The sequence below is a fragment of the Ambystoma mexicanum genome, chromosome 9 (assembly GCF_040938575.1).
Source record: "Ambystoma mexicanum isolate Mex_15411 chromosome 9, UKY_AmexF1_1, whole genome shotgun sequence".
Taxonomy (NCBI): Eukaryota; Metazoa; Chordata; class Amphibia; order Caudata; family Ambystomatidae; genus Ambystoma; species Ambystoma mexicanum.
The window spans coordinates 1281793775-1281821345 of record NC_090931.1 but is presented as its reverse complement, the minus strand read 5'-3'; the positions used below and the strand labels follow the sequence as shown (position 1 = coordinate 1281821345).

Genomic DNA, 27571 nt, shown 5'->3' with positions numbered 1-27571 from the left:
CGAGTTAAATTGGAAAGACATCTTTTGGATCGCAGAATATGCATACAACAATTCAGTGCATTCTGGAACCGGACAAACCCCCTTTTATACTTTGTATGGTCACCATCCTCGGACCTCTGATCTAGATCCACCTCTGACCCTGGAAATGCCCGCAGTAAATCATCTGCATTCCACAATAACCCAAGCCTTCAAAGAAGCTGCAACTCATTTACAGCAAGCCAAGAAAAAGTATAAAGAAAACGCTGATTTGCACCGAAGTAAAACTCCTCCTTACCAAGTAGGAGACCAGGTATGGCTAGCAACTAAACATTTACCCCTCAAGGGCCCGCGAACCTTCAATCCCAGATTCATAGGACCTTATCCCATCAAAGCTATAATCAACCCAGTGGCCTTTAAACTGGATCTACCGTCCAACATGCGTATTCATCCAGTTTTTCATACATCACTTTTGAAGCCAGTACAACCAGGAACCCGATTGTCCAAGCCTCCAGATCCAGTTCAAATTGAAGGGGAATTAGAATTCGAAGTTAAAGACATTTTAGACTCCAAGGTGGTAAAGTCGAAACTCTTCTATCTTGTTGACTGGAAGGGATATGGACCTCAGGAGAGATTGTGGGAGCCTAGTAACCATGTCCACGCACCTCGATTAGTACAAAAGTTTTACCGGAGATTTCCGAACAAGCCCAAACCCCCAGAGGGGAAGAACCTTGGAGGGGCCTTGAGGGGGGGGGGGTACTGTCATGATGCCTACCTCCAAGGAGCCAGGTCCGACCCAGCAACCCCAGAGGCAGGCATCATTTCCTCCAGGGGAGTGCCAGCGGGCCCAAGCTGGGGCCCTTTGGACGCAGTCCTGGCGCCTTAGGCGCCAGGCTCATGTTGGACCTCTGTCCTGGCGCCTTAGGCGCCAGGCTCATAAAGCTAGACATGTGTTCAAGTGCTTTAATGTGCACTTACCTGATGCAGAACATGCTGCCACATCCAGGCCCTCTTGAGGCCTGAATAGGAACTACTTTATCTGTGGGACTACTTTCCACCCGGGTGTGGTCGGGGAAGGACACATACCTGATCGGAGGAAGGATACACACTTGGAACTTCTTCCAAAGCTATTTAAACCACACCCGATCAGCAACTCGCGCTTCGCGTTGTTCTGCTCCTCGCGGCTGGACGCTCACCGTGTCAGCTCCTGCATCTGGACTTCAGCCACGCCTGTCAGCATCCTGGGTCACCTGCAAAGGGAGACAAGAGACCTACCAGCTAATCTGCACCACGCAGACATCACCGACGATCCTGAAAGGGAAGACATCATTTTTAAAAGCATTTCGTTACGATCGCTGCAGTGCTGCATTTCACTCACCTTTCCTGGGTTCCTCCATCTTCCGCAGCGATCATCCGGATACACAGCCACTTCCCAGAGCCTAGAGAAAAAGACAAGAATAAGAGGTGAGAGAAGGAAGGGAATAGGAAAAGCTCAGTTTCCTTCTAAGACTTACCTGTTGGGTCATTCCCATTTCATTTCGGGTCTTGCTGCTTCCAAGCAGGACCCCGGCCCCTATGGGGAAAAAAGACAAAGACATTAGATGAGCAAATGCAAAAACATTACCTGAGCGCTCATCTAGGACTTACCAGATCTTTACTGGAACTGCACATTTCACTTCGGGTTGGCGCCATCTCCGACATTCCGAACCCCGGCCCCTATGGGGAAAAGACATCAACATCAGCGCTTTGTTGCAAGAAGTCTCCAAAGGAATCTTCATTCATCACCTGAAAAAAGACAATGAACATTATTATTTAAAGCTTGAACTTTTGAACTTGCAACAGAACTTTTACAGCGCCTTACCAGTATAATCAAGCTTACCTGAACTCCCATCCAACCTCAATCCAGTGAAGTAACTGGGTTCAACGCGCCCCTGCGTCAGAAGCAGGATGGAGAGCTCGTCCTTTCAGACCCTAAGGTGAGACTTCACGGGGAATCGTGGAAGGGTATCGTGGAGGGTTGGAAGAGAGTGGGAGGCTTGAGCATAACTCAGTCAGTAGGTAATACTCCCTTTTCACGCACAGGGGAATATTCCTGCGAGCCGGAGAAGCCAGAGTAGAGGGCCCTTCCTGTCCATCTTCAGAGTCCTGCGCTTCACCATTGAAGAAGCATCAGCACTCGAAGCCAGACCTGCGCCTCCGTGGGAATCAGGTGAGCGTTACATGCCCCTGATGGACGATGTGTGGGAGGAAGGCATAGCCCTCCTGAAGAATCCTTGCTCTGCCCCGGCCAAGTGAGATAGGCTGGAGAGAAAGAACTGGGTGCCGTAGTGCACACACAAGTGCCTACAGTTGCAACCTTCGCTAGACTCTGTGGTATTGGCAGCTGCAAGGAAGAGGTCGCCTAACCCCTCATCGTTGTCCTCAGTCCCTCCGGACAGCGAGGGGGAAGAAGTTGGACGCCTTTGGGAGGAAGGTCATCTACTCTGCGGTGTCGACCATCAAAGCAGCCAACGCATTGGCGATCCTGGCCAGGTACGGCAGGGAACTGTGGTACAAGCTGGCCCCGATTCTAGTGTTCCGACCCGATGACAAGCTGGTGGAGGCGATCGCACTCCTCCAGGAAGGTGAAGTGGCATCGGACCATGCCATCATGGTGGCCTTGGACATCGCCAACACTGGTTTCCGGCAGATGGGGAACGGTGTCTGCCTCCATCTTTGAGGCTGGCTGAAGGCCACCAACTTCCGCCAGGAGGTCCATACTAGGGTACTGGACACGCCCTACGACGGGGATAACCTCTTTGGGAAGGCGGTCTACGGATCCCTCTGGTGGCCCGGCAGGAGCATCGGCTCCTGCAGGAGGTATGGGCCATGCAAAAAAGGGGCGATAGAGCTAGTTCTAAGGCGACTCTGGGGGTCCGGAGTCTACTCCAGATACTTCTTAGTCAAAAAGAAGACCAGGGGCTGGAGGCCCATTCTAGACCTGCAGCGTCTCAACAAGTACCTCACGTTAAAAATATTCAGGATGGTCACATCGCTGCACGTGCTTGGCCAACTGGAGGAAGGAGACTTCTTGACGTCGCTAGATCTGGAGGACGCCTACTTCCACGTCCCCATTCACAGGAAGCATCGAGTTCCTACGCTTCGTGGTGCAGGGAAGGCACTACCAATTGAAAGCCCTCTCTTTCAGCCTAAAGTCAGCTCCCAGTGTGTTCACAAAGTGCCTGGCACCAGTGGCGACCCATCTACGTCTGAGGAATAAACATGTACCCGTACCTCGACGACTGCCTCATCCGGCCCAATTTGAGAGAGGTGGCAGTCGAACATGCAGAGACGACCGTCTAGCTGCTGACGGATCTGGGATTCTCTGTCAATTATCCAAAGTCCTGCTTGACACCATCGGAGAATGCACTGTTTCTGGGAGCCAGGCTCAACGCTGTTTCCTGCCTAGCGTCGCCCTCGTAGGAGAGGATAGCAACCCTGCTGGGCAAGGTGCAATGGCTGCTGTCGCTGAAGACTGTCACGGTACGGATGCTTCCCTGGAGGGCTGGGGAGCCCACACCAGACGTCTGCCGGAGAAGAAGGATCTCGACACCAATATCCTGGAGCTGCGGGCAGTGTTGTGGGCCCTGAAGTCATTCCTTCTGTCCCTGAAGGGCATTGTGGTGAGGATATTCATGGACAACACCACCACAATGTTCTACATCAGGAAGCAGGGGGGCCCCCCGATCCCAAGTGCTCTCTAAAGAGGTGCAGAACTTGTGGCACTGGGCCGTCGGACAAGAGATGTTCCTCATCCCTTTTCACCTGGCAGGAGTCGAGAACACCATTGCCGACTCCCTCAGCAGGGAGTTGTGGTGCTGCCACGAGTGGGAACTTCGGCAGGACCAGGTGGACGGTATCTTCATCAAGTGGGGCAGGCCCCAGTTCGATCTGTTTGCGACGTGGCGAACTGCAAATGCCAGAAATTTACCAGCAGGTTCCACCAGCCGAGGAGCATGGTGGACGCATTCTCCTTTCCATGGGAAAGCCTGTTTCTGTACGCGTCCCCCCCCCCATCACCCAGTTGCCTCTCCTGCTGCGAGTCACCTCAAACAGTTCTGATGCAGGATGATGCTCGTCGGCCCGGCGTGGCCGAGGCAGATTTAGTACCTGGACCTTCTCAGCCTGTCAGCATCGCCTCTGGTCAAGCTGCCAGTGGTCACGGATCTGCTCACCAGAGAAGGCGGCGCAATCCTGCATCATGACCTGGGATCGCTGAACCTGAGGGCATTGGTCCTGCAGCCCTAGTGTTTAGAGGATATGAGTTGCCGGCGAACTGCAGGAAGGTCCTTGCCAAAGGCCTGAGAGTCATCCACTCTTAAGTTCTTAAGTGCTACGGTCAAAAGTGGAAGCATTTCGCTACGTGGTGCCGGTCGCGCAAGATAGCCCCTCTGAGGGTCATGGCCCCGCAGATTGTTCCATACTTGTTGTCCTTGGCCAAGGCGGGGCTGGTGCACGCCTCTATCAAAGTGCATCTGGTGGCTATCTCCCGCTACACCAGGTCTCCAGGAAGATATTCTCTTTGGTCCCACAGTCTCGTCAAGGAGTTCCTCAAAGGACTATTCCAATCTTTCCCGCTGGTGAAGACTCCTGCCCTGCCCTGGCGTGGGAACACAACGTGGTGCTGACGAGGCTCATGGGAGCCCCCTTCGTACCTATGCATCAGGCCCCTCTCAAGTTGCGCTTGTGGAAAACTGCTTTTCTTGTGGCCATCACCTCTGCCAGGAGAGTGGGTGAGAGCCAGGCCCTATCCTGCAAATAGCCATATCTGACTTTCCACGAATCGAGGGTGGTGCTGCGGACGCACCCCTCCTTCATGCCAAAGGTTCCATTAGAATTCCACCTCAACAAGCCTTTGGTGTTACCTGTGTTTTTTCCAAAGTCTTTGTCACCGGCTGAAAGGTCCTTGCACTTGCTGGACGTTGCCTGTGCTCTGAAGTTCTGCGCGGTACGCACAAAGAGTTTTCGGAAGACGTCTCGACTATTTGTGAATTTTGGTCCTGTCAACTATGGGAAAGCTTTGTCCAAGGTTTCCATCTCCAGGTGGCTCTACGGCTGTATCACACACTGTCACTGGTTGGCAAACCCACCGCTGCCCGGCCGTCCGAGAGCCCATTCTACCAGAGCGATCGCTGCAATGACGGCATTCCTGTCCGGTGTGCCCCTGCTGTCCATCTGCAGGGCTGCTATGTGGAGGTTTACGCACACCTTCATGAGGTTGTACTACGTCAACAGGGATTCCAGAGAGGAGTCCAGGGTCGGCCAAGCAGTGCTACGCAACCTGTTCGCTTGAGGTGAGTCTGTTCCAGACGTAAGAGTTTTTCTTCTGTTGATCCTTTCCACCTCCTGTGGTTGTGTAATGTGGTACTGCTGTGTATTCTTTATTCCTGAGCATGTGCATCCATGCTAGATGCCATGCTGGAAAAGTTACTTATCTGTAACTATTGTTCTCCAGCATGGGTCTGGCATGGATTCACATGCAAACCCTCCCTCCTACCCCTCTGCGGCACTTCTGGTCATACTTCTACTGTACGTGCTTACCAAATCAGAAGATGGCTGCCAGAGGAGGGGCTTAGTCATTGGCTGGGGGCGCGAAACAGTTTTTTCTTTTACCAAGGATTCCCTGCCTGACCACGGGAAATGTTTATAAGCATGTGAATCCATGCCAGACCCATGCTGGAGAAAAATAGTTACAGGTAAGTAACTTGTACCTTATGGGATATGTAGTTTGTGAAATTAAACTAAAGTGTTGCAAAGGGAAAGTAAAGCGTGACATTGTACGGACTGGATTATCTTGATGAAATGTCAAGTCCCAATTAGTCCACAATGGGACTTCGTGTTCCAGTGGCACTGTCATGACACTTGTGTGTTTAAACAGTTAATTCTGAAGCAACATACTATTGGTGGAGGGGGCGGTCCAGCGAGGGGCTGGTTATACTGGATCATGTTGCCTCTTCTGGCTCCCTTTGTGATGATTATCGTCCCATCTGATCAACCACAGCCTTGCCTTCTCCATAAACGATTAGCAGTAATATGGCAAGTTTGGTTGAATCCTGCACTGCAAATACTTAACTTTTTTCAATTCTACAGCTATAGTTCAGTCACTGTTATGCTCTCTGTCTAATAAGCACCACACCATTTTCTCTGTTAATGTTTATTTTTAACAGTTCTGAAAGTGTTCCACCTACAATATCATGTGCATGTTATTGTGGCTGCAGTTATGAAGCTGTTTTACTTGTACCTGCTTGTAGATTTTTTTTTTTTTTAAATTACATGTATTTTTTTTGTATTGTCCTGCAAGTAGTTTGCATGGTGTACATTATTGTTATAGTGTTTGACATTTATCGATGCTTGCATTGTAGACTGTATTCTTAAGGCATTTTTTTCTTAAACCGTAGATGTGGCAGTCTTGGACAAGCAGTCGTCGTTGCAGATTAGGTCTGCACTTAAATCTTTAATAGAAGATACCGAGCGACAGCAGGCATTGATCCATGGGCTCGTACAATCGAATACCCAACTGAAGTAAGAAGTTTAATTTACTGCTATGTCGCCTGTAAGCAATGCACCCCACAATTTGTTACAAGTAAATGCAGTTTATTGTTGTGACTTAGGCTGGTGAGATGGTGCGATCGGGTCGACATGTCTGTTCCTATAAATCAGTCTTGGCCTTTCAGTTCTAAAACTTAAATCTGATAGTTCTCCATCAGCTGAATGCTCATTATGTTCATAAAATTTGAATGTCTAATCAAACCTGTGTTTGGGTTCCTGGAACACGTCTTTAAATGTAGAGAACATTCATTTGTTTTAATTGTGTTTTTCCAAATAAAATATGTAACCTGTCTGGTTCGTGTTTTGGTATTATTCCTTTTTTTTGCTTTTAAAAACAATCCTCTACAAGCTACTGAAGCCCATATGGATAGAGTTGGAACAAAGGAAAACAATAAAGCTGACGGGTTGCCACGTGAGATTAATATAAATTAACCTACCCTGATAGGGTCCTAGGCTGCTGCAACCCGCTTTGTGCATCCTCCTGGCAGTTGGAGCACTGTTCTTTTTTCCACTCTGTGCAGTGAGGTTATAGACCTATTTCCAATACTCCTTTTTTGTTAAAAATTCTGGACAGGGCCGCGTACAATCAGATCTCAAACTATCTAAATAGTGCTCAGATCCTTCATAAATATCAATCCGGATTTCGTCGGAATCACGGAACAGAGACCGCCCTTTCAGCTTTAAAATCCCAGCTGCTTCAAGCGTTGGATGACGGTCAAAAATCCCTATTTATGATTCTAGACCTCTCGGCAGCCTTTGACCTGGTGGACCATTACATCCTGACCACCAGGTTAAGGGATACTGCCCACTTCTCAGCTCGGGCCACCCAATGAGTTCCATTGTTCCTGAGCGGTAGACTGGTGATAGTGGCTAGTAAGGTTGCAGAAGCGAAACCAGCGCCTTTGTTGTACGGGGTCCCTCAAGGAGCCTGTGTGTCATCATGTTTCTATAATAACTTTATGGTGCCATTCTTCCATATGCTGCAACAAGAAGGGATCCTATTTGCCAACTATGCAGACGACACACAATGTGTCATCCCTATCACAGGATCACGTGGCGTTGATGAAATAAACATCAACAAATCATATCGCGCTATCCAAAGCTGGATGGTTCTGAACGGCTTGGCGTTGAATGGTGCAAAAACAGAGCTTATGATCGTTGGCTCTGATACCAGGCTTGCCAAACGAGATCCAATGTATAACAGCTTCAAAATAGATAATTGCAACTTCGAGGTGAAGAATAAAGTAAAGACCTTGGGCGTCATTTGGATAAAAACCTGAACTTGAAAGCCCAAGTGAGCAGCCTGGTCTCATCTTCCTCCTATTTTATCAAATTACTGCGTCATATTCGCCCACTGATTTTCGAAGACGAATTCAGAAACTTTAGCTACAGCCATAATAGATTATTGCTGCAGCCTTCTAGTAGGCATCACCCAAGCTGATCTCCAACGCCTCCAGGTCATCCAGAATGGGGCAGTGAGGGTTGTGAAAGGCCTCAACCGTAGGGACCACGTGTTTGATGCAAGACAGAGCCTGCATTGGCTCCCTGTTCAGGCTAGAGTACACTTTAGGATGGTACTCATCACTCATAAATGCCTGATGGGTCACATGCCCACTTACCTAGTCGAAGCTATAGTAAAAAAGCACAGCACTAGATCCCTAAAATCCAACAATACGAATCTTCTAAAAACCACGCGCTGCAAAACCAATAAAGTTCACAGTGGAGACTTCACTATAGCAGCTCCATTGGCATGGAACGTCTTGCTGCCAGCCCTCGGAACCACTGAGTCTACAGACGTATTCAAGAAGAAATTGAAGATTCTCCTGTTCTGCTAGTCTTCACATAGCTTATCACCCAACAGCTTGTCTCCTTACTACGCTTCCTTTATGTGACGTTTGTTCTGTGCTGTTATATGTCTTGCGCCCTTAAGCCTTCGGGTACCGGGAGCTCGGCACAAATCATTAAACATAAACAATGCATATAAAGAAAGAAGAAAAAAATTGTTTGGGCATTACATGGCATGGTGACTCTACATCCAGGATCATCAGATAACGGCACAACAGTTTGACACAGCCAACTCACTGTCTCTTGACTCTTTTGCACAAACAAGTAGGCACGATAGTAAGTCCATACATATTTGGGGTGATTTATTACCGGTTGAAGCGAAACATAGTCCTCTTCAGTATTGTTCACTCATGTCGGGCCTCGCAGCCAGTGTTTCAGTTCTGGAGGTCTAAACCGCCTCCACTGTAGAAAAAATGACTCTTTGTCAGGGGAAAGGCCGTCCCTTTCTGTATCCACACCCCTGCCCCTCCTCCTACCATCTGCCTGCCCCCGGATCTCAAATGCTGGAACAAAATCAAGATCCTCCCAGACCTAGCCAAAGCCCTGCTTCTTCACCCCCCTGCAATGCTCCCCCCGATAGAGCCTTAACCAGCGACTCCTTCGACGCCTGGCTTAATTACTCACCAATTCCTCTCACCCCCCTCATGCCCGCTTCTTTACGCAATGGACTGTCCATCAAATGTTTCACGCCCCTCCTGAGGAATGGCAAAAAACAAAATAAATCTCTTGAATGCAAAAGGCGAGCATCCAAAACCGATCTCAGCAGATCCATGTTCGCCCTGCACCACCGTATCTACAAAGCTGAAATCCGAAAGGCCAAAAAAGCTTACTACAATAAACAAATTCTCAATGGTGGCGACCAGAGCAAAGAACTCCACATGATCATGTCACAATTTCGTCAAACCCACTTGCTCCTCTATCCAATCCACCCCCACACAATCACTCTCCGACTCCCTCTCCCTACACTTCTACAACACCGCTCTTGACAGGACGACATCCCTCATCACCAAAATGTCCTCACCACCCCCTCACCAAAACCCCTCCCCCTGATCCCATTGCCCTGATGCCCAATCTCCCTACTTTCGACTCCTTCAAACCCATCTCCAGAGACGAGTTCCTACTATCAGCCACCAAACCCTACTGGTCGCCCCTCGACCCCTGCCCAGCCTCTGTCCTGAAAGAAATATTCTCATCTACCTGTGCTGGAGAACATGCAAGAGCCATTCTTAATGAATCCCTCACCTCTGGCATCTTCCCTGTTGCCTTCAAAATAGCGCATGTCAATCCACTTCTAAAAAAGGCACCCCTTGACCCGCTTGACCCCAAGAATTAGACCGATCTCCAACACCAGATTTCTCGTGAAACTCATTGACAAGAGTGCATAATCCCAGCTCAACTCCTCTGTAGAATCCAACTGTCTCCTTGACCCCGCACAATCAGGCTTCAGACCGCGTCATGGAACTGAAACTACTCCGATATCGATCTGGGATGATCTCAAGGTCACAGCAGACTCCAAAGGCTGCGCAGCATTGATTCTCCTCGATCTCTCTACAGCCTTTGACACGGTTAAGCACTCAATCCTTCTCGACCGCCTTTACTCCCTTGGAATCCGTGGCACTGCTCTCAAATGGATCTCCTCCTTCCTCGGAAACAGGAAACCAATAACCCTTCTCTCCCCTTATGTCTCAACTGCCCGCTCAGTGAACACTGGAGTACCCCGAGGCGCATGCCTGTCTGCTCCCCTGTTCAACCTCTATATGACCACTCTACCAGGAATCATCTGCATGCACAACATCTCCTGTTAGAACTACTCTGACGATACCCATATTATCCTAAGAATTCCCAAGTCAGGCACCAACCCCCCTACCGACCTTGAAGCCTGTCTCCACGATATTGATCGATGGATGACATTAAACCACCTCCTTTTGAACCCTGCCAAAACTGAAATCATGGTGTGCTGCAATACTGCCCTTCTACCACATTAGCTCCCATGGCCCCCATCCCTCGCCCTCCCTCTGATACAGTGAAAAACCTAGGCTGCGCTATGGACTCGGGCCTGACCCTCTCCCATCAGATCAACATCGTCTCAAAATGCTGTCACTACCACCTCAAACTTCTCAGACGCATTTTTCCCTACCTCTCATACCCGAACATTGCCGCAGTTATGTCTATTGTGATGTCGAGACTGGACTATGCCAACTCCCTATACTTAGGAGCCCCGGCATACCAACTCAACAAACCTCAAAGAGCCCAAAGCGCTGCTGCACAACTGCTCTTACCCCAAGTCAAAGAGCCCACATCTCAACAGCTCTCCGAACCCTCCACTGGCTTCCAGTCGGATGAAGGGCCACTTTCAAGACCCTATGCATCACTCACCGAGCAGTACACAAGACCGGCCCATTATACCTACAAGAAAAGATAAAACCATACCTCCCATCCAGCACCCTAAGATAAAGCACTGCCCTCCTTCTAGTGATTCCAACTTCTAATTCTGTCAGGATCGGAGGATCCGCCTTCTCAACCTTGGTGCCAACTCTGTGGAACTCGCTTACCCCTCATATTCGACACACCCAAGACTATATGACGTTCCGCAAAGGTCTAAAAACGTGGCTCTTTCCTTAATGCCAACCATGACTTTCTGAAACGATTGAACCCTAGCAACCCGATGACTAATGCTCAATGAGATCCCGAACGATGTCATAACCGAATACGCTTATTAATTTGCTATTAAGCAACTGAATTTCATCACTGAATACGCTTATTAATTCGCTATTAAGCAACCGCATGCCTGAAATGCAGAATATCGATCTCCTTAGATCATAACACCACACAAACACTCCTCCCATATCAGTATGCTTACTCTCTACTCTTCTCCATCACACAATTAGAGTGCAGCTACACCCCTCGATCAATTCAGCCTAACTGCTCACATATGAACATTACCCCATGAACACCGCATCATTCTAATAAAACGCAGCTATATCCCATGACAAACCGGCCTAGCTGTACACATAAGCGTCCTACAGGCCTAATGCAGCCAGAACCCAGTTTAACGGGGGGCAATCCTAGAGCCCGCATTTAGACCAATACTAATTAGGTCGCATATAAGGCAGTGCAGTAATATGTAAAATGGACATGCATGAACCCATGCTACAGTCCGGTCAGGAAGTCATTCATTTTGGCAGCATGGCCAGGTCCCCGTCACTATCTGGAATCGGGATATTTCTCTTTATGAACTTGTTGGCCTCCTATTGGATCATCTTTAAACTGAACACAAAGCTTTGCCGGAAAATGTATGGCATAGTTCATATGGCGCTTCCGCAGCATTCACTTCACATTTACAATGAACCTTTGCTCATTCTGCACTTCAAGGGAGAAATTTGGGTACAAAAAGAATCTGCTGGATTCATAATGCAGTTCCCCTTTTTCTCTGGTGCATTTCAGCAGCAGATCGTAAGCCTTATAATTTAGGATGCGGGCGATGACCGATCTCGAGAGGGCTCTGGGCCTGGGCACCAGAGCATGGTGTGTTTGCTCAACCATGAAGTGCAGAGAGAGAACAGCTGAGTCCAATAACTGCACCAGGAGATCCTCTACACATCTTTCCATATTACCTTGCTGGCCAGTTTTAGGCACTCTCACTATGCAATCATTATTAAGCCTGGAGTGTGACTCGAGATCCTTGCACTTCGCCTGAGCCACCCTCGGGTCTTTACCTAGCGACAAGATTGCTGACTGCATTTTAGTGATATCATCTTCGATATGTCTGATCATCATCTCTGCCTCTGTTATGTGGGTACTCTCCTTTTCCACTTTGTTTCTGAGAGAGTTCATGCTAGCGTTAATGTCGTTCAATTTGGTACTAACCGAAGCGAACCCTTCTTGCATGCTGCAGATAATCTGCTTTAAATCTGGTGGATCGGCTGGCTCCTCCAATGGACCCACTGCAATTCCATCAGGTGGCTCCTCTAAGTAGGATCCAGCAAATGTTGCCTCAAAAACAAAAGAATGATCTAGTTATTACCCAATTACTTTTTGTTAGGGCACTGATAACGCAGTGGTTTTCATAAAAGTAGCTGGCCAAATTTTAAGTGGTGATCCCAAGCTCGTCAATAGAGCATGGATGTCTGAACATAGAGCTAGCTTCACCCAAACAATCACCTTTTGCAAGCAATGTGTTATGTTCACTTAACGTTTTAATGTAGTTTCCAATTGGACTTTTTTTTTCGTGAAATTTAGGGTTGTTTTGTCATCTGACTCTACCTCAGTTCATGTCTCTCCTTTCTTGTTCGCATTATGCTAGCACATTTGGATACATTTCTCTTGGAGTGGAAAATGATTAAAACAAGATATGGAGGGCATCCTATTGACAGACAAGCCTGGCGCTGCCTCAGACCTCCTCAACAATTATTTAGTCCTTCAGAAGCATCTGCTTGGACGTCGCAACCCCATAGAGAATCGAGGTGAGATGCTCCCTCCTGAGGAGCATTGGTTGTTGCTTGCTTGTTCCTCTGTGGGTCACTTGCAGCACTGTAAAATTCTCCATAATCGTCCGAGAACTTTGATATTGATAATTGCACAGACATGTTTGCAAATGAGTCTTTGAAAAATGGTTACCCTCCACATTGACTTTTGGAAATTCAATGGTAAAGCCTTATTTACTAGTTGACTCAACATCAAGCAGTTCATCGACCGCCTCAATGTTGAGATGACCATCTTTGACAGAGATAGCAATCAAGGCTACACCAGTCACAGTAGAGGTCGGAGAAACACCTTAGAAGCCTCTCCTCATTTCCCAGAAAATACTGCAGATGAAGATGCTAAGGGTTTCAATTTTATATTTATTCATTCATTGGGCATTTATAATGCACCTATACACATGTTTCGAGGCGCCTAAAGTCCTCAAACAGCAAGACATTTGGTCTGGAAAGCAACTTGTTTGTGTTCTTCTACTATGTTGAGACATGCTAGGTCTACACCACAATGAAGTGAAGGGCACGTCAAGGCACACCACTTTGAATTCGATTGGCGCAAATTTTCGGGCACTGTCTTGGCTCAATACCACTTCCACAGAATAAGTCATCAGTGAATTTAAGAATGTCAAGACAGGAAGGTATTAAGCTTACCTTTGCTTCATTTGTGCCCGGATATAACATTTGGTGATTTTCGAAAAACCTATCTTTGCAACGAAAGGGACCACCTTGGAAAGCAATTCTTTGTCTCTGGTATTTTGGAGTCTACAATGGAGACTTTTATCTCAGCCTCAGCCATTCAGAGTGGTGCACATTCCTGAAAAGCAAAATGTTCAGTAGGACATCTTCCTCAGGACCTTTCTGAAAAATCATGAACAGTAAATAAATAAATGTGTTCTCCTACTGCAGAAAACTAGATTTGGGTGTTTTTGGTCAACAAGGAAATACAAAATGCAGCCAACTACACTGAGAAAAGTTACATGGTGAAAGTCCCTTGTGAACCAATTCCTCTCCTCCTGAAGGTAATTGTCTTTAAACAAAAACGATAGACTAACCATGATTGTCATAGCCCTTGGTAGCCTCTGCATTGTTGGTACTGAGACCTTCTTTCTTTGTTGTAGGGGTCCTCGTAGAAGAACCTTCCATGCAAGCTGGACCTACTGATCAGGCTGAATTGTGCACATGCTTTCACACCCAACCAAAGATCAGTTTAGCTACATGGCTCATGAGAACCTCCAATATGCCCATTTGTACTTGACAGAGGCGGCTTATGTACTTTTTAAAGTGGCAATCTGTGTCAACAAATCGAAAAGGTTTGGCTGGTGGGGTCTCTCCAAAAAGGCCATGGCAAAACCACCAGTCAGAAAGCAACCATATTATCATTTAGCTTTTATCTGGATACAATATGCTAAGATGTGCCTTTGCATAATTCTGGTTTTCAATGACTTTCCTGGAAGGTCACTGCTTTTGAGCCAGCTAAGTAAGCAAACTGCATATTTATTTGCGTCTCCTGAAATGTTCATATTGTTACATATATATGTAAGATTTGACCTTTCCCAGATCATCTTGTATTTTCATATTTAGTAGTAACATTTTATTTATTGCCGTTCGCAATTTAATAACATAACCAGTTGCATAATTCAATATTAACAGCAATGCATTTGTGCATAGCAATGAAAAAGGCAATTGTTCTTACCCACCTCTACATTAAAACAGAAATATTGCAGGAAATGCATAGGAAAATGAAAGATTGGCCTCAACTCCAGACATTACTCCTTGTTGCAAAGTGGCGAAGTAGGATCTAGCTCCTCACAACCCACGCCTCTCCCCTTCAAACCATTCCCCTTCCTAGAAGTCTCTTGGCTCGCTTCGGGTGTGGAATATGTGCAGACGTTCTGTTCTTGCATATTACACCAGATGCGCTTTGCAATCATTATGTAAAAGTAGGAGGGGAACCTCTCCTTGTTGGATAAGATTTTGTAAGTTTTGTAAAGCCCAACTGGTGTGGGACTTCACAAGACTTAACTGCTTGCTATTTAGGACCCAACCTTTAACATAGGCTTGCACTACACAGGTTGGCAGAGTGATTGAGCAGCCAGGCTTGTCTTAGAAGTTGTACTGTGAGCTGTAGAGCAATACAGTGAAATCAGTATACACAAGGATCCAAGTAAACACTTACACACTTTAAAAGTTATATTAAAATATTGATTTGTATATACACAAAGCAAATTGATCACACTAAGTAAGAGGTAACTGTTAGAAACATTCAATGGAGTTTAAAAATCAAGTTATTTAAGCAACAATAATGCAGGTGAGTAATTACTTTTTGTACTAAAGCATTTCCAGCAAGCTGAGTGACTTCAATCAAGGTCAGTAGTAGCACTGATTGGTTCACCATTACAATATTGAGTTTGGGAGGGAAAATGTGTTAGAGTAGGATAGAACACACTTTAGCAGCAGTTATAATGGTCTTTTCTCGCAGAGGGATGTAGGAGTTATGTTCAACAGCAATACGAGTGGAATACAATTAAAACCTTTGTAGGGAACACGCACTGCCAAAGCCAAGAGGGTTCAGAAGGGATGCCTTTAGGGAGCCAGGACAGCCAACGTCAATAGGACAGTTCTAGTTCTGATGTAATCTTCTTAGAAAAAGTTAGTTGAACAGTCAGTAGTTCACTGAAGAAAAACACAGGAGCTCAAGTGAACCTGCCCGATGTGCACAATCTGTTAGGCGTGCACATGTGAATTGAGGATAACTCAAAAGTAGAGAATGGAGCACCTCCCAAGCCAGCAAGCACTAGATTTGGTTAAAGGTGGTTGAACCCAAAGTCGCACAGTACCTGAGAACTGAAGCAGATGTTTCAGCTGGTGTCATGACCCTTGCCCCTGGCCCTCACTGGCAAGTCAGCCTTCCAGTTAGGGCCAGGTCAAAGGCCTTAAAACCTCATCCAAGACTCTCTTGGAGTCAGTCCTGGCGCCTCTGGCGCCAGGCTCATAACCATCATGAAGACCAACATTAGAATGGGACTATTTACTTGGGACTATTTAACTTGGGGGGGGGGGTGGGAGGGGGTTCAGCCAACATGGAGGAACACACATAGCTCAGTTACAAGGAACTGAGCTATGCGGTCTAGTCTTTTGGGTGTGGCAGGCCTGGGACTACTTTATCTGGACTACTTTGGGTGTGGCAGGCCTGGGGACTATTTTACCTGGACTTCTTTATCTGAGACTATTTAAACCGCACCCAAACAGCAGAACATGCTTTGCGTTATTCTGCTGTGGGCAGCGTAACGCTCACTGTGTCCATTTCTTTGATGCCAGTTTACCTGAAACCAAGGACCTGCAGAGAGAGAAAGAACACTACGAAACTTACCTGGAACAGTATCCTGTCTTCAATCCATCGCCGACTTCAGTTCCACTCAACTGAAGGTACGAACTCCATCATCCGGCACTGCATGCATTCTGGAATACCATAACCTGGAAAGAGGAGGAGGAAAGACAGCATTAGTAAGCGTTTACTCACGTTTCCTCCCAAATGAAGAAAGCCACACAATTCTTACCTGGGTAGTCATCTCTTGGTCGGTATCAATGCTGGAACATTACGGCGCTCGGCGAGGAACATCGCAACCTGCAAGTAGAGAAAAGACACAGGTTAGCAATATAAAAGGCGAAACAGCGCTGCGCATTGCGCATTACTCACTGGACAGCATCGCGCACACCACGCTTTCGCCTACTGGCCCATGCTCATCTTCAAACAGCATGACAACCCCAAAATACCTTTCCATACCTAAAAGGAAAGAAGCAAGACATTATTATTTGAACTAAGAGGAACATAAGAACTGCATATAAAGACTGTAAAGCAGCAAACCTACGGAGTCACAGCAGGCCTGGATTCTAACAGGGGGGGCTTGCACCAGTGAAGTAACTTGGTCGCTGCTCGCCCCCCACATCTACGCGCCCCTGCCACGAGGAGCAAGACGGAGAATCCACCTTTCACAATATTAAGATGAGGAGAGGGCCCAAGGGGGAGGAAGGAGTTGAGACCAAGGGAGGTGGGAAAACATAAAGACAATCTGGTATTGAATCCAGCTCTCCTATATTGCAAACCCATCTTTAACCAGAGGCCTTGCCAAGGGACCGGGAGAGGGTTCGAGAGTACAAATCATCCAACCAGGGCTGGGTGGCGTCCCCGTGGAGACCAGGTGAGCGTAACAGCTGGCTTCCTTCTTGATGCAGCGATGCAGACCCTTGTTCCTGGTCCTTGATCATGGTGATGAAAGGGAGGACGTCTGGCAGACTTCTGTGACAGCACTCTCGGGAGCGAGGCTACAGCAATGGATTCCACATGATTCAGCAGCTCTTTGTGGTTTTTGCACCTTTACTTCAGCGCCACAGAGAAACGAATAACCCCGGTTATAGTTTCCTCAGTCCCTCGGTCCTGGACTCTGGTGATGGGACCCTGGATGAAGAATACCTGCTTCTGGAGTTCCTTGAAGGTGCCCACAAGGATTTGGCCAGATTTGTTTGCCGGAAGACTTTGCACTTGATACGGGTCAGCGGTCCCCGGGCATTGGTATCCTGCAGCCTAGGAAAGTCGCAGCAAGTCAGGAGATGAGCCAAATTGAAGCAGTTCACAAGGCTGGTTGCTCAAACCAGTTCAAGGGAGGAAGTCGTCCTTCAGGAATCTTCCAAGTCGAAATGAAAACGGGGTCAGCACAGCTGCAGGGCTTCACTGGTGCTTCTGCGGTACTGGAAAATGCTGCTGGATTCTCTCTACATCCTAGTCTTCTTTTTAAATCTTTTTTTTTATTGTGTTACAACTGAAAATCACTTTTTCACAAATACAAAATCAATAAAAACATGTCCATACATATAATCATGAAGAAAATTTAAAAGAAAGAAGAAGAATATCGATTATTCCACATTACATAATTGTCCCACAAAACAGCTTGTCCTTAATTAAAAAATAAAGCATAAAATGAAATGGGACATAGACCCAACATGTTATCAACTTTTACCATGGGCATTTTCAATAAACCTGGTCAGTTTCAAAACCCTTATTAAATGAGTCCGAGAAGTTTCATGGCCTGCTATCAGCCTGTCCCAGATCATGTCTCAGATCATTCCCTCTTCTGATCTTACAAACTGCCGAAGGTACTTCATTCTTACTTCTAATGTTCCCCCACATTCCATCAATATGTGTTTTAAGGACTGTCTACTCAAGTCTTCACATCCAGGGCACAATATTACTGCTTCCTCAGCTCGCCCCCATCCAGTCGGCTCCTCCCAAGTATGGACCAGATTTAAGCGAAATCTTGAATATTTTTTACTTGTGCTCCGGTCTGGGAATTTTCACAAGTATTTCCATGGGATTACTTATGAGTGTTTACTTTCACAATTTGCCAGTGTACTTAATACCAAGTTCCGCAAGTTGATCAAAACCGCAGAACAGGATTTTCCCAGTTGCTCTCGTGTATACTCATATAAGGAGTTATGCTGCTGGATCATGTTGTTTCGTTATAGTGAAATCAACTTCCATTCCACCTGTGCTTTAAGTGATCTAAAACACAACTCTTATCTGGAGAGGTTTTGGGGAAGGCCTAAAACCTTCTTTCAAATTCCTCCCTCCAATCTTTGCCAATCCAGATTTCCAGGCCAGGGGTTTCGCTTCTATCCAATAGGTGAGTTTCGGGATCACTTTAGCTAGATAAAACTTTCTTAAGGGCATGATCGAAAACTTACAATATTTCACCGATATTTATTTCATTTGGGCTGTTAATTGTGAAACTTTTCCCATGAAGTCTTGTTTGATTTGCCCCACCAAGGGAGAAGCGTACACTGTGAAACCTAAATATACCACTTCCTCTACCAAACAAATTTGCGACCTTTCTTACCACTTCTTCTGAAGGCTACGATTTTAAACTTTGCTGGGTTGATTGATATGACATTTGTTTTATGTACCGTTCTGATGCATTTAACAAACCTACTTCTGTGCTGTCCAAGAGGACAATATCGTCTGCATATGCTAGCCACTTAATCGGATTACTTCTGACTTTCGGGCTAGCTAAAGCTGCAGATTCAATCTCCCTCCCCATGTCGGCCATATAAAGATTAAATAGGAAGGCTCCCACCAAGCGACCCTGCCTGACTCCTCGCTCAACCTTAACATAGTCCGAGAGTAAGCCTTCAGCATCCAGTCTTATTCTTACTGTATTGTTCTTGTGTAAAGTGGCTAGCATAGACAGGAGAGGTTTAGATATTCCCCTGCTTTCCAGTTTATGCCATAGCTGGTCCCTGTTGACCAGATCAAAAGCACTGGATAGGTCTATCCATGCCCCATAGAGTGCTTGTCTCCCTTTTACTCCAGATTTGTCACTTAAAGCTGCCAAAACTAGACCATTTAACAATGGCGAAAGGCCTTTACGGAATCCTGTTTGTTGTTTTGCTAAGATTTTACTTTGCTTGGCCCAGTTTTCCAACTCGTTCAGCAGAAGGCTTGCAAAGAGGGTGATCAGTAGATAGATAGTTGGAACCATTTGATCACCCCTCTTATAAATAGGAATAATTGTTGATGTTTTCCAAGAGGTGGGATATACTCTGCTCTTCAAGATTTCTCCAAAAAACGTCAGCAGCCCTGAACTGTCACAACTCGCCCGCCGTGGAGACTATACCCAAGATGGAGACTGGAAAGAAGGTAGAAGGCGGATTCCTTCCCTGGAATCGCTATGCGCGTTCTAGTCTTTTGACTTTATATTCCCGGAAGTTGCTAATGCACTTGCGTTGCAACTTCCAGTATTTGGAAAGTGTTTCCCAGCGCTCGTGTGTTATTTTCCTTTTTTCTTCCTGGCCGCTTTCCGAACGGCTTCCCCTTTCCGTTTCTGCCGTTCTCGGACGGCTGTTCCGCTGTATGCTGTCTACTGCTTACCTTACCTTCTTAGAACTCCCTCTTTCCTAACTCGCAGTTCTTGCGAGGAACCTGATATTCTTCTGCAACCTAGCCCTCCGGACTCCTAGTATCCTGCTGCTGCCCTCTTGGGTGTTTATTTGGAGCCATTGTGTACTTTGCCTACTCCTTCAGTATCTCAGTGCATTCTGGGACCAGTAGTCCCAGCAAGATATCACAACCTACCAGGGTTTTTTCGGCAAGGCTTTTTCCCTGGTCTGGGGTGGGCTCCCTGGGGTCCCCACTGCCAGGCAAATTGCATCTCAGGCAAAGTGGCCTCTAGTGGAGCCCATACCCATCGCACCAACCCAGGAGTAAGGACGCCCAAGAAGCCCAGCGACTCTTGGAGACAGAGAAGAAAGGAGATACCAACGGATGAATCCTGGGACTCTGATTCAGACGGTACCTCAGTCATAAAGACTTCAGGTGAGGAGGGGGTTGGTGGAGATAACAAGGATCAGACTGAATCTGAGAGATTGCAACGCCCAGTGATTATGGCCTCCCTAGAACAATACCAAGAAATGGTAAATGCCATCCAGGCCCTGACGGCTGAAGTTCAGTCCCTAAGAGCTGACAATACAGCATTACAGCAACAGGTTCAACAGTTGGGACAACGGGCACCTCAACGGGATGATAACAGAGGAGAACTACTCCCTCTTCCCTTGTCGTGTGGGAAATATGATGGGGACCCAAAGAAATTAAAAGAATTCTTGGATGCCTGCACAATCCAATTCGCCTTTCGCCCCAGGACCTACGAATTAGACAGAACTAAGGTTGGGTTCTTGATATCCAATCTGACAGGCAACGCTCTGGCATGGGCTACGCCTTTTGTTACTACTTCAGATCCGGTTCTCATTGATTACGGCCTATTCACACAACGACTAAAAGAAAGGTTCGAGAGACCGGAGGTCTTGTATTCTGCCTTTGAAAATCTACTCGACATACGACAAGGGTCATCGGATGTTCAAACATACCTTGTGAGATTTCAAAGGATAGCTGCAGAAGCAGGATGGCCCGAAACTGCCCAACAGACTATATTCCGAAGAGGTCTCCACGAAGACATTAAGGACGAACTGGCAAGAGTTGCCAGACCTAATTCTTTCCAAGACCTGGTCTCCTTAGTCTTACAAGTAGAGTTCCGTATGGCAGAAAGGAAGGCAGAAAGAAGAAGACCACGCAATTTTTTATCAGGACCAAACCCCTCTTCGATGCCTGAAAAGAGATCCACGGAAGAACCTATGCAAATTGGAACCACACGTGGACCTCTATCTACTAGCGAACGCAAAAGAAGAAGGGACTTCGGCTTGTGTATGTATTGTGGGTCGAACAGCCATCTATTAAGAGATTGTCCTGCAGTACCCCCCAAAAGACAGGGAAACGAAGGACCCCAACCTTAAACAGGGAAAGGGAAGGGGTGAACACCATAAATCCCTGTCACTTAGCGCAGCCTTCGGCTTTGGACTGTTGCAGTCTTATGGTGATCAAGATACTAATAGAATGGGAGCCGACAGGGTCCGTGGAGTGCATAGCCATGTTAGACTGTGGAGCGGCTGGCAACTTTGTGGACAAGTGGGCCAAGGAACATCTCTTACCCAGACGACCGAAGATCAGATCTATACCGGTGGAAGGAGTCTATGGTACCCCACTAACATCAGGCCCAATTAGTCACGAAACACAGGAGTTGAAGATAAAGATGGCTAATCATCAGGAATACCTCTCATTTGATCTGATCAGGGCGGCACATTTTCCAGTAATACTGGGTATTCCCTGGTTAAGAAAGCACAATCCTCACATTGATTGGAGTTTGAATACAGTAGACTTCAAATCACAGTACTGCAGTCAACATTGCTTAACTACAGAAATCACCCCAGTCATTCAAGCAACACTGCATCATTCCTTCAGTGTCAACATGATACCAGCTCCCTATCAGGAATTCATTGATGTATTCACAGACACACAACCCCGCCTTCTACCACCACATCGCAGAGAAGATTGCAAGATTAATCTGACACCGGAAGCAGTTGTGCCTTTCGGGAGAATGTTTCCGTTGTCACTACCGGAAAAGCAAGCTCTGAAAGAGTACCTTGCCACCAACCTAGAGAATGGCCTTATTAGAGAGTCATCTTCCTCAGCAGGGGCTTCTCTCTTTTTTATTCCAAAGAAAGGAACAACAGAACTACGCCCCTGTATAGATTACAGAGGTCTGAATAGTCTTACAGTGAGAGATAGATACCCTATGCCATTAATGAAGGACATCATTGAAGCTGTCCAGGGGGCCCGGGTCTTCACCAAGCTGGATTTAAGAGGAGCTTATCACCTTTTAAGACTCCGCGAAGGGGATGAGTGGAAGACGGCTTTCCGGACACCTCTAGGACATTACGAATATAGAGTAATGCCTTTTGGACTAGTCAATGCACCGGCACAATTCCAACGATTCATGGACAATGTGTTTTCAAATATGCTCTACTCCTCAGTGGTCGTTTACCTAGACGACATTCTTGTCTTTTCTGCCACCCTGGCTGAACATCGTGTCTTGGTAACAGAAGTCTTACAACGTTTAAGGAGAAACAGTCTACTAGCAAAACCCGAAAAATGCATATTTGAGGCATCCACAGTACCATATTTGGGTTTTATATTATCTGCAGATAACATACAGATGGATCCAGCCAAGACGGATGCCATTACAAATTGGCCTGTACCCTCTAATGTCAAAGGAATCCAACGATTCTTAGGACTAGCGAACGTCTATAGAAAGTTTATCCCCAATTTCTCTGAGATTATTCTACCTATCACCAATCTTCTTAAAAAGGGGGTGAAATTCCATTGGGATTCCGGCACTGAACAAGCCTTCCAAACCTTGAAAAGATCTTTTGTAACAGCTCCGATCCTCAGACAACCAGATCAAACACGCCCGTTCATAGCGGAAACTGATGCTTCCCTCGGTGCTATCGGGGCAGCATTACTACAGAAGGAGGAAGACGGCTTAGAACATCCTGTCTCTTATTTTTCACGCACGTTGACCACTAGTGAACGCAACTATTCCGTGTTAGAAAAAGAACTCCTGGCCATCCGACAAGCGTGTGAGGAATGGAGACATCTGCTACAAGGCTCTGTAGTCCCGTTTTTGGTCCGTACGGATCATAAAAACCTTAAAGTCCTTCAAAAGATGGAATGCCGCAACTCACGACATGCTAGGTGGGCGTATTTCTTCTCACAATTTGACTTTGAGATCACCTATCTCCCAGGAAAGGACAACACTCTGGCAGATGCCCTTTCTCGGAGTATGGGTGAAGATTCGGGAGATCTACCAGAACAGGAACTTATGTTAGCAGGGAAGACATTCATCGTCAACATAAACACATTTTTGCAACGGGTAAAAGCGGAACAACAGAACAATAGGAGTTTAGAAACGGATTTGAAAGGGAAGGGCAACTTTCTCTTTAAAAAGGAGGCTTTGTATATACCAACCCGAGAACTCCAAGTACAAGCAATGTCCTGGTGTCACGATATTCCCTCTGCTGGACACAAGGGCCAAAGAGCCACACTAGAGTTAACATCTCGCCAATTTTGGTGGCCTTCCCTGGCTAAGGATGTGAAGGAGTATGTAAAGACCTGCCCTGTGTGTGCTCAAAACAAGTACGATTACCACAAACCCCTAGGACTTCTACAACAAGAAAAACAGCCCGAAGGACCTTGGCAACAGATATCCACGGATTTCATAGTGGAGCTGCCAGAATCCTGTGGACACACCGCCATAATGGTCACAATCGATTCCTTTAGCAAGCTGGCTCACTTTTCTCCTCTTAAAGGACTCCCTACTGCCAGCACGACTGCAGAAGTCTTTCTGAAGGACATAGTCAGGCTTCATGGGATTCCCACCAATATAGTCTCAGATAGAGGCGCTCAATTCACGTCCAAATTCTGGACAGTTCTGTGCAGAACATTAGGAATCAGGAGATCTCTTTCCTCAGGGTTCCACCCGGAAAGCAATGGGCAAACTGAACGTTTGAACGCCACTCTCGAACAGTACATACGGTGTTTTTGTAACCAAGAACAAGACGATTGGTTCCATCTTCTGCCCATGGCCGAGTTCTCTTATAACAACACTAGACATACCTCCCTAGGCATGAGTCCTTTCAAGTGCACCTATGGTTACGATCCAAAGCATATACCTCTCTCTGGTATCCCTCCTACAAACACACCTTCAGTGGATCATCTACTGGATACCATACAGAGGATGCATCGAGTATCAGAATCCAATCTCGCAAAAGCTCGACAAGACTGTAAAAGATGGGCAGATCAAAAAAGAAGCCCAAATCCTCAGTGGGAAGTAGGAAGGCAGGTGTGGTTATCCACCAAGTATTTACCCAGATGGGTTCATCCAGGAAAGTTTGCACCCAGGTATCTTGGGCCCTTTCGTATCTCAGCCAAGATCAATCCTGTGGCTTTTAGACTGGACCTTCCCCCGATTCTCAAAAGAGTTCATCCTGTCTTTCATACTTCACTCCTTAAACCATATATTGAGGACCCTCATTCACGAAAGACAAAAAGCTCCCCTCAAAAGTCTCCAAAGACCACTGAGGAATATGAAGTTTCCGACATCATGGATTCCAGATACAAAAGAGGTGTACTACAATACCTGGTTTTTTGGAAAGGATACCCAAGGTCAGAATGCACATGGGAACCAGTTAAAAACATTTCTGCTCCTCGTCTACTACGGAGATTCCATCACCTCCATCCCGGAAAACCAGGGGGTGGAGGCCTGAAAAGGGGTCATACTGTCACAACTCGCCCGCCGTGGAGACTATACCCAAGATGGAGACTGGAAAGAAGGTAGAAGACGGACTCCTTCCCTGGAATCGCTATGCGCGTTCTAGTCTTTTGACTTTATATTCCCGGAAGTTGCTAACGCACTTGCGTTGCAACTTCCAGTATTTGGAAAGTGTTTCCCAGCGCTCGTGTGTTATTTTCCTTTTTTCCTCCTGGCCGCTTTCCGAACGGCTTCCCCTTTCCGTTTCTGCCGTTCTCGGACGGCTGTTCCGCTGTATGCTGTCTACTGCTTACCTTACCTTCTTAGAACTCCCTCTTTCCTAACTCGCAGTTCTTGCGAGGAACCTGATATTCTTCTGTAACCTAGCCCTCCGGACTACTAGTATCCTGCTGCTGCCCTCTTGGGTGTTTATTTGGAGCCATTGTGTACTTTGCCTACTCCTTCAGTATCTCAGTGCATTCTGGGACCAGTAGTCCCAGCAAGATATCACAACCTACCAGGGTTTTTTCGGCAAGGCTTTTTCCCTGGTCTGGGGTGGGCTCCCTGGGGTCCCCACTGCCAGGCAAATTGCATCTCAGGCAAAGTGGCCTCTAGTGGAGCCCATACCCATCGCACCAACCCAGGAGTAAGGACGCCCAAGAAGCCCAGCGACTCTTGGAGACAGAGAAGAAAGGAGATACCAACGGATGAATCCTGGGACTCTGATTCAGACGGTACCTCAGTCATAAAGACTTCAGGTGAGGAGGGGGTTGGTGGAGATAACAAGGATCAGACTGAATCTGAGATGAACATAGATTTATGTTACCCTTCAATATCTGGTAAGTCAAACCATTTGGACCGTTCCGCTCGAGAGGATCTTTTTTATTAGTTCTACAATATCACTCTCTTTAAACTCTAAAGTCCAAGCAACGTCGGGTATTACAAAGAATGGTCTAACAGATGGCTTATGGTATTGGGTGGACAAATGACTAATCCAATCACTTTCTGGCACTAGGTTTGTTTGACCATACACTTGAGTGTTCTCAACCGCATTTATAACTGACCAAAAATTACAAGAGGTATTTTCACATAGGGCTTCAAGCATCTGCTCGCTGTCCTTTTGTAGCCGATGTGCTCATCGTTGTCTCAACCTATTATTTTATAACCACGCTTGATGCTGATATTTTCTTTTGTTGAACTCTTCAATAGTAAGCATTTCGGTTCTCGGGCACCTTTGAACAGATCTTATTTCTCTTGTTTTGGCCCAGGTGTCTTCATCAAATGTGTGATGGTAGAGTGACTGTTTCATTTGACTCGATCTTACAGGATGTTCTATAGAACATAAGAAATCTTGGAAAAAAAGTGGACCACATTTTTGCTTCAGGTCCAGGGTTGTCATGTCGTGACAAGCCTTTTGCAGTTTGTCATTCAAACCAATCCCATTTTTCCTGTATTTCACAAGTCTGATTTTCCCGTTGTTGACAGTTGGAGATTGTTTGTAATATTCCTTTTTTCTGTGAATTGCCAGCTCATTTCTGCTTCCAAGCGTCTATGGTCACTTGAACCCGCCTCTTTGATCTCAGTGTCTACACATTTCTTTGCTTTTTTTTTTTTAAGTTTACAGATTTTTATTAGATTAGTATATAAGCAAATGGTACATGAACAGGTAAACCATTTTTAAAAGATAATTACAAATTCTTAAGTATCAAGTTTAAGATGTCTATACATTTCTAATGCTTCAGGGGATAAGAAGAGAGAATCCATAATGGACGTAGATTTCCCACATCTCCATGTGATTGCAGCCGGGACGTCACCTTCTATAGATCCGTGTAACATCCTCATATTCCATTCTGCGAAAAATGCAAGCCATCTTTTACATGTAGGGGTGACCCTAGTTATTTTCTACGCTTCACCCTTTGCCATTGTGATGCATTGTGTGTTTAAGTCGCCTGCTACTAGTGGCATCCCTGAATATTCCAGATTCACCTTGGTAAATAGTTCAGATAGAAGTTCAAGGTAGGTTGTGAGATTTGTACAGGCGGGATTCCGGTAAAGATTTACTACGATTCGTTTTTTTATACCCTCATCAGAGTTTAAGGATAGCTTAGCCACCAGTATTCCCTCATAATTTTAATATATTAGTTCGAAATCCACTATTAACTTGGTCCTGCAAGCTATGCATAGACCTCCTGCCGGTCTGCCTCTCCTGTGAAACAATGCTGGTTGGTGAAATATTTTAAAACCCTCTATTTGAAATGGATTAACCAGTCATGTCTCCTGGAGGAGTACCAAATCGTTTCCCCCAAAAATTGCCTCCTTCATTGTTAATACTTTGAAGGTGCTAGAACCCTGCGTGTTTCAACTCACAAATTGCCATTTCCTCCAACTAAAGGTAATCCTTTCCCACACCCAATTTTTGAAAGACCTGTGTAATTTCCAGGAGCATAGACCACGCGTTCTTGTGTGTTCCACCCTGCTGTATCCCACCACCATTAGTTAACGCTGTTTCAATCATGTTAGGCTGTTTCTTTGTGTGTACCCTCCCGACCCCCACCCGAGACTCGTGTTTTTTCTATCAAGTTTACAGTTGGGAGTATTCTATAAAACTCTAGGCCATGCATTAAGTGATTTCGATGCAGACAAAATTGCCTTTGCCCCACCTTAGATTTCAGGCCCACTTCTGCCATCGACAGAGGGACATTTTACAAACTCTATGTGCTATGATGAAAATAGATGGAGATCTGGAACTTTTTTCAAAAATGTCACAATTGCCCTATGATTCAGAGATTTATAATTCCTATTCTGTTTTGTACACTTTAACCATAGTCTTGGTACTGCATATGGAGCAATATCTTCTATATTTGTTGTTGACTCCTAGCTTGTTGCTTAGATCTCTATCAATTTTCTGCCATTATGATCATCGGAGGTCTCACTTCCATCACTTGTTTTCGCTTGCTTTGTGTGCGAAATGATCTCAGTTATTGGACCTGCTTCCTA

General features: G+C 46.2%; 1 protein-coding gene across 1 annotated transcript in view; it reads left to right on the top strand.

Annotated features, from left to right (window-relative positions):
• Window positions 1–27571, top strand: part of CEP70 (centrosomal protein 70) — a 1232997-nt gene that overhangs the window by 84227 nt on the left and 1121199 nt on the right. The window contains exon 4 of the mRNA XM_069616613.1: window positions 6414–6537. Coding sequence (XP_069472714.1) covers window positions 6414–6537 — 124 coding nt within the window. The remainder of the gene's footprint in view (window positions 1–6413; window positions 6538–27571) is intronic.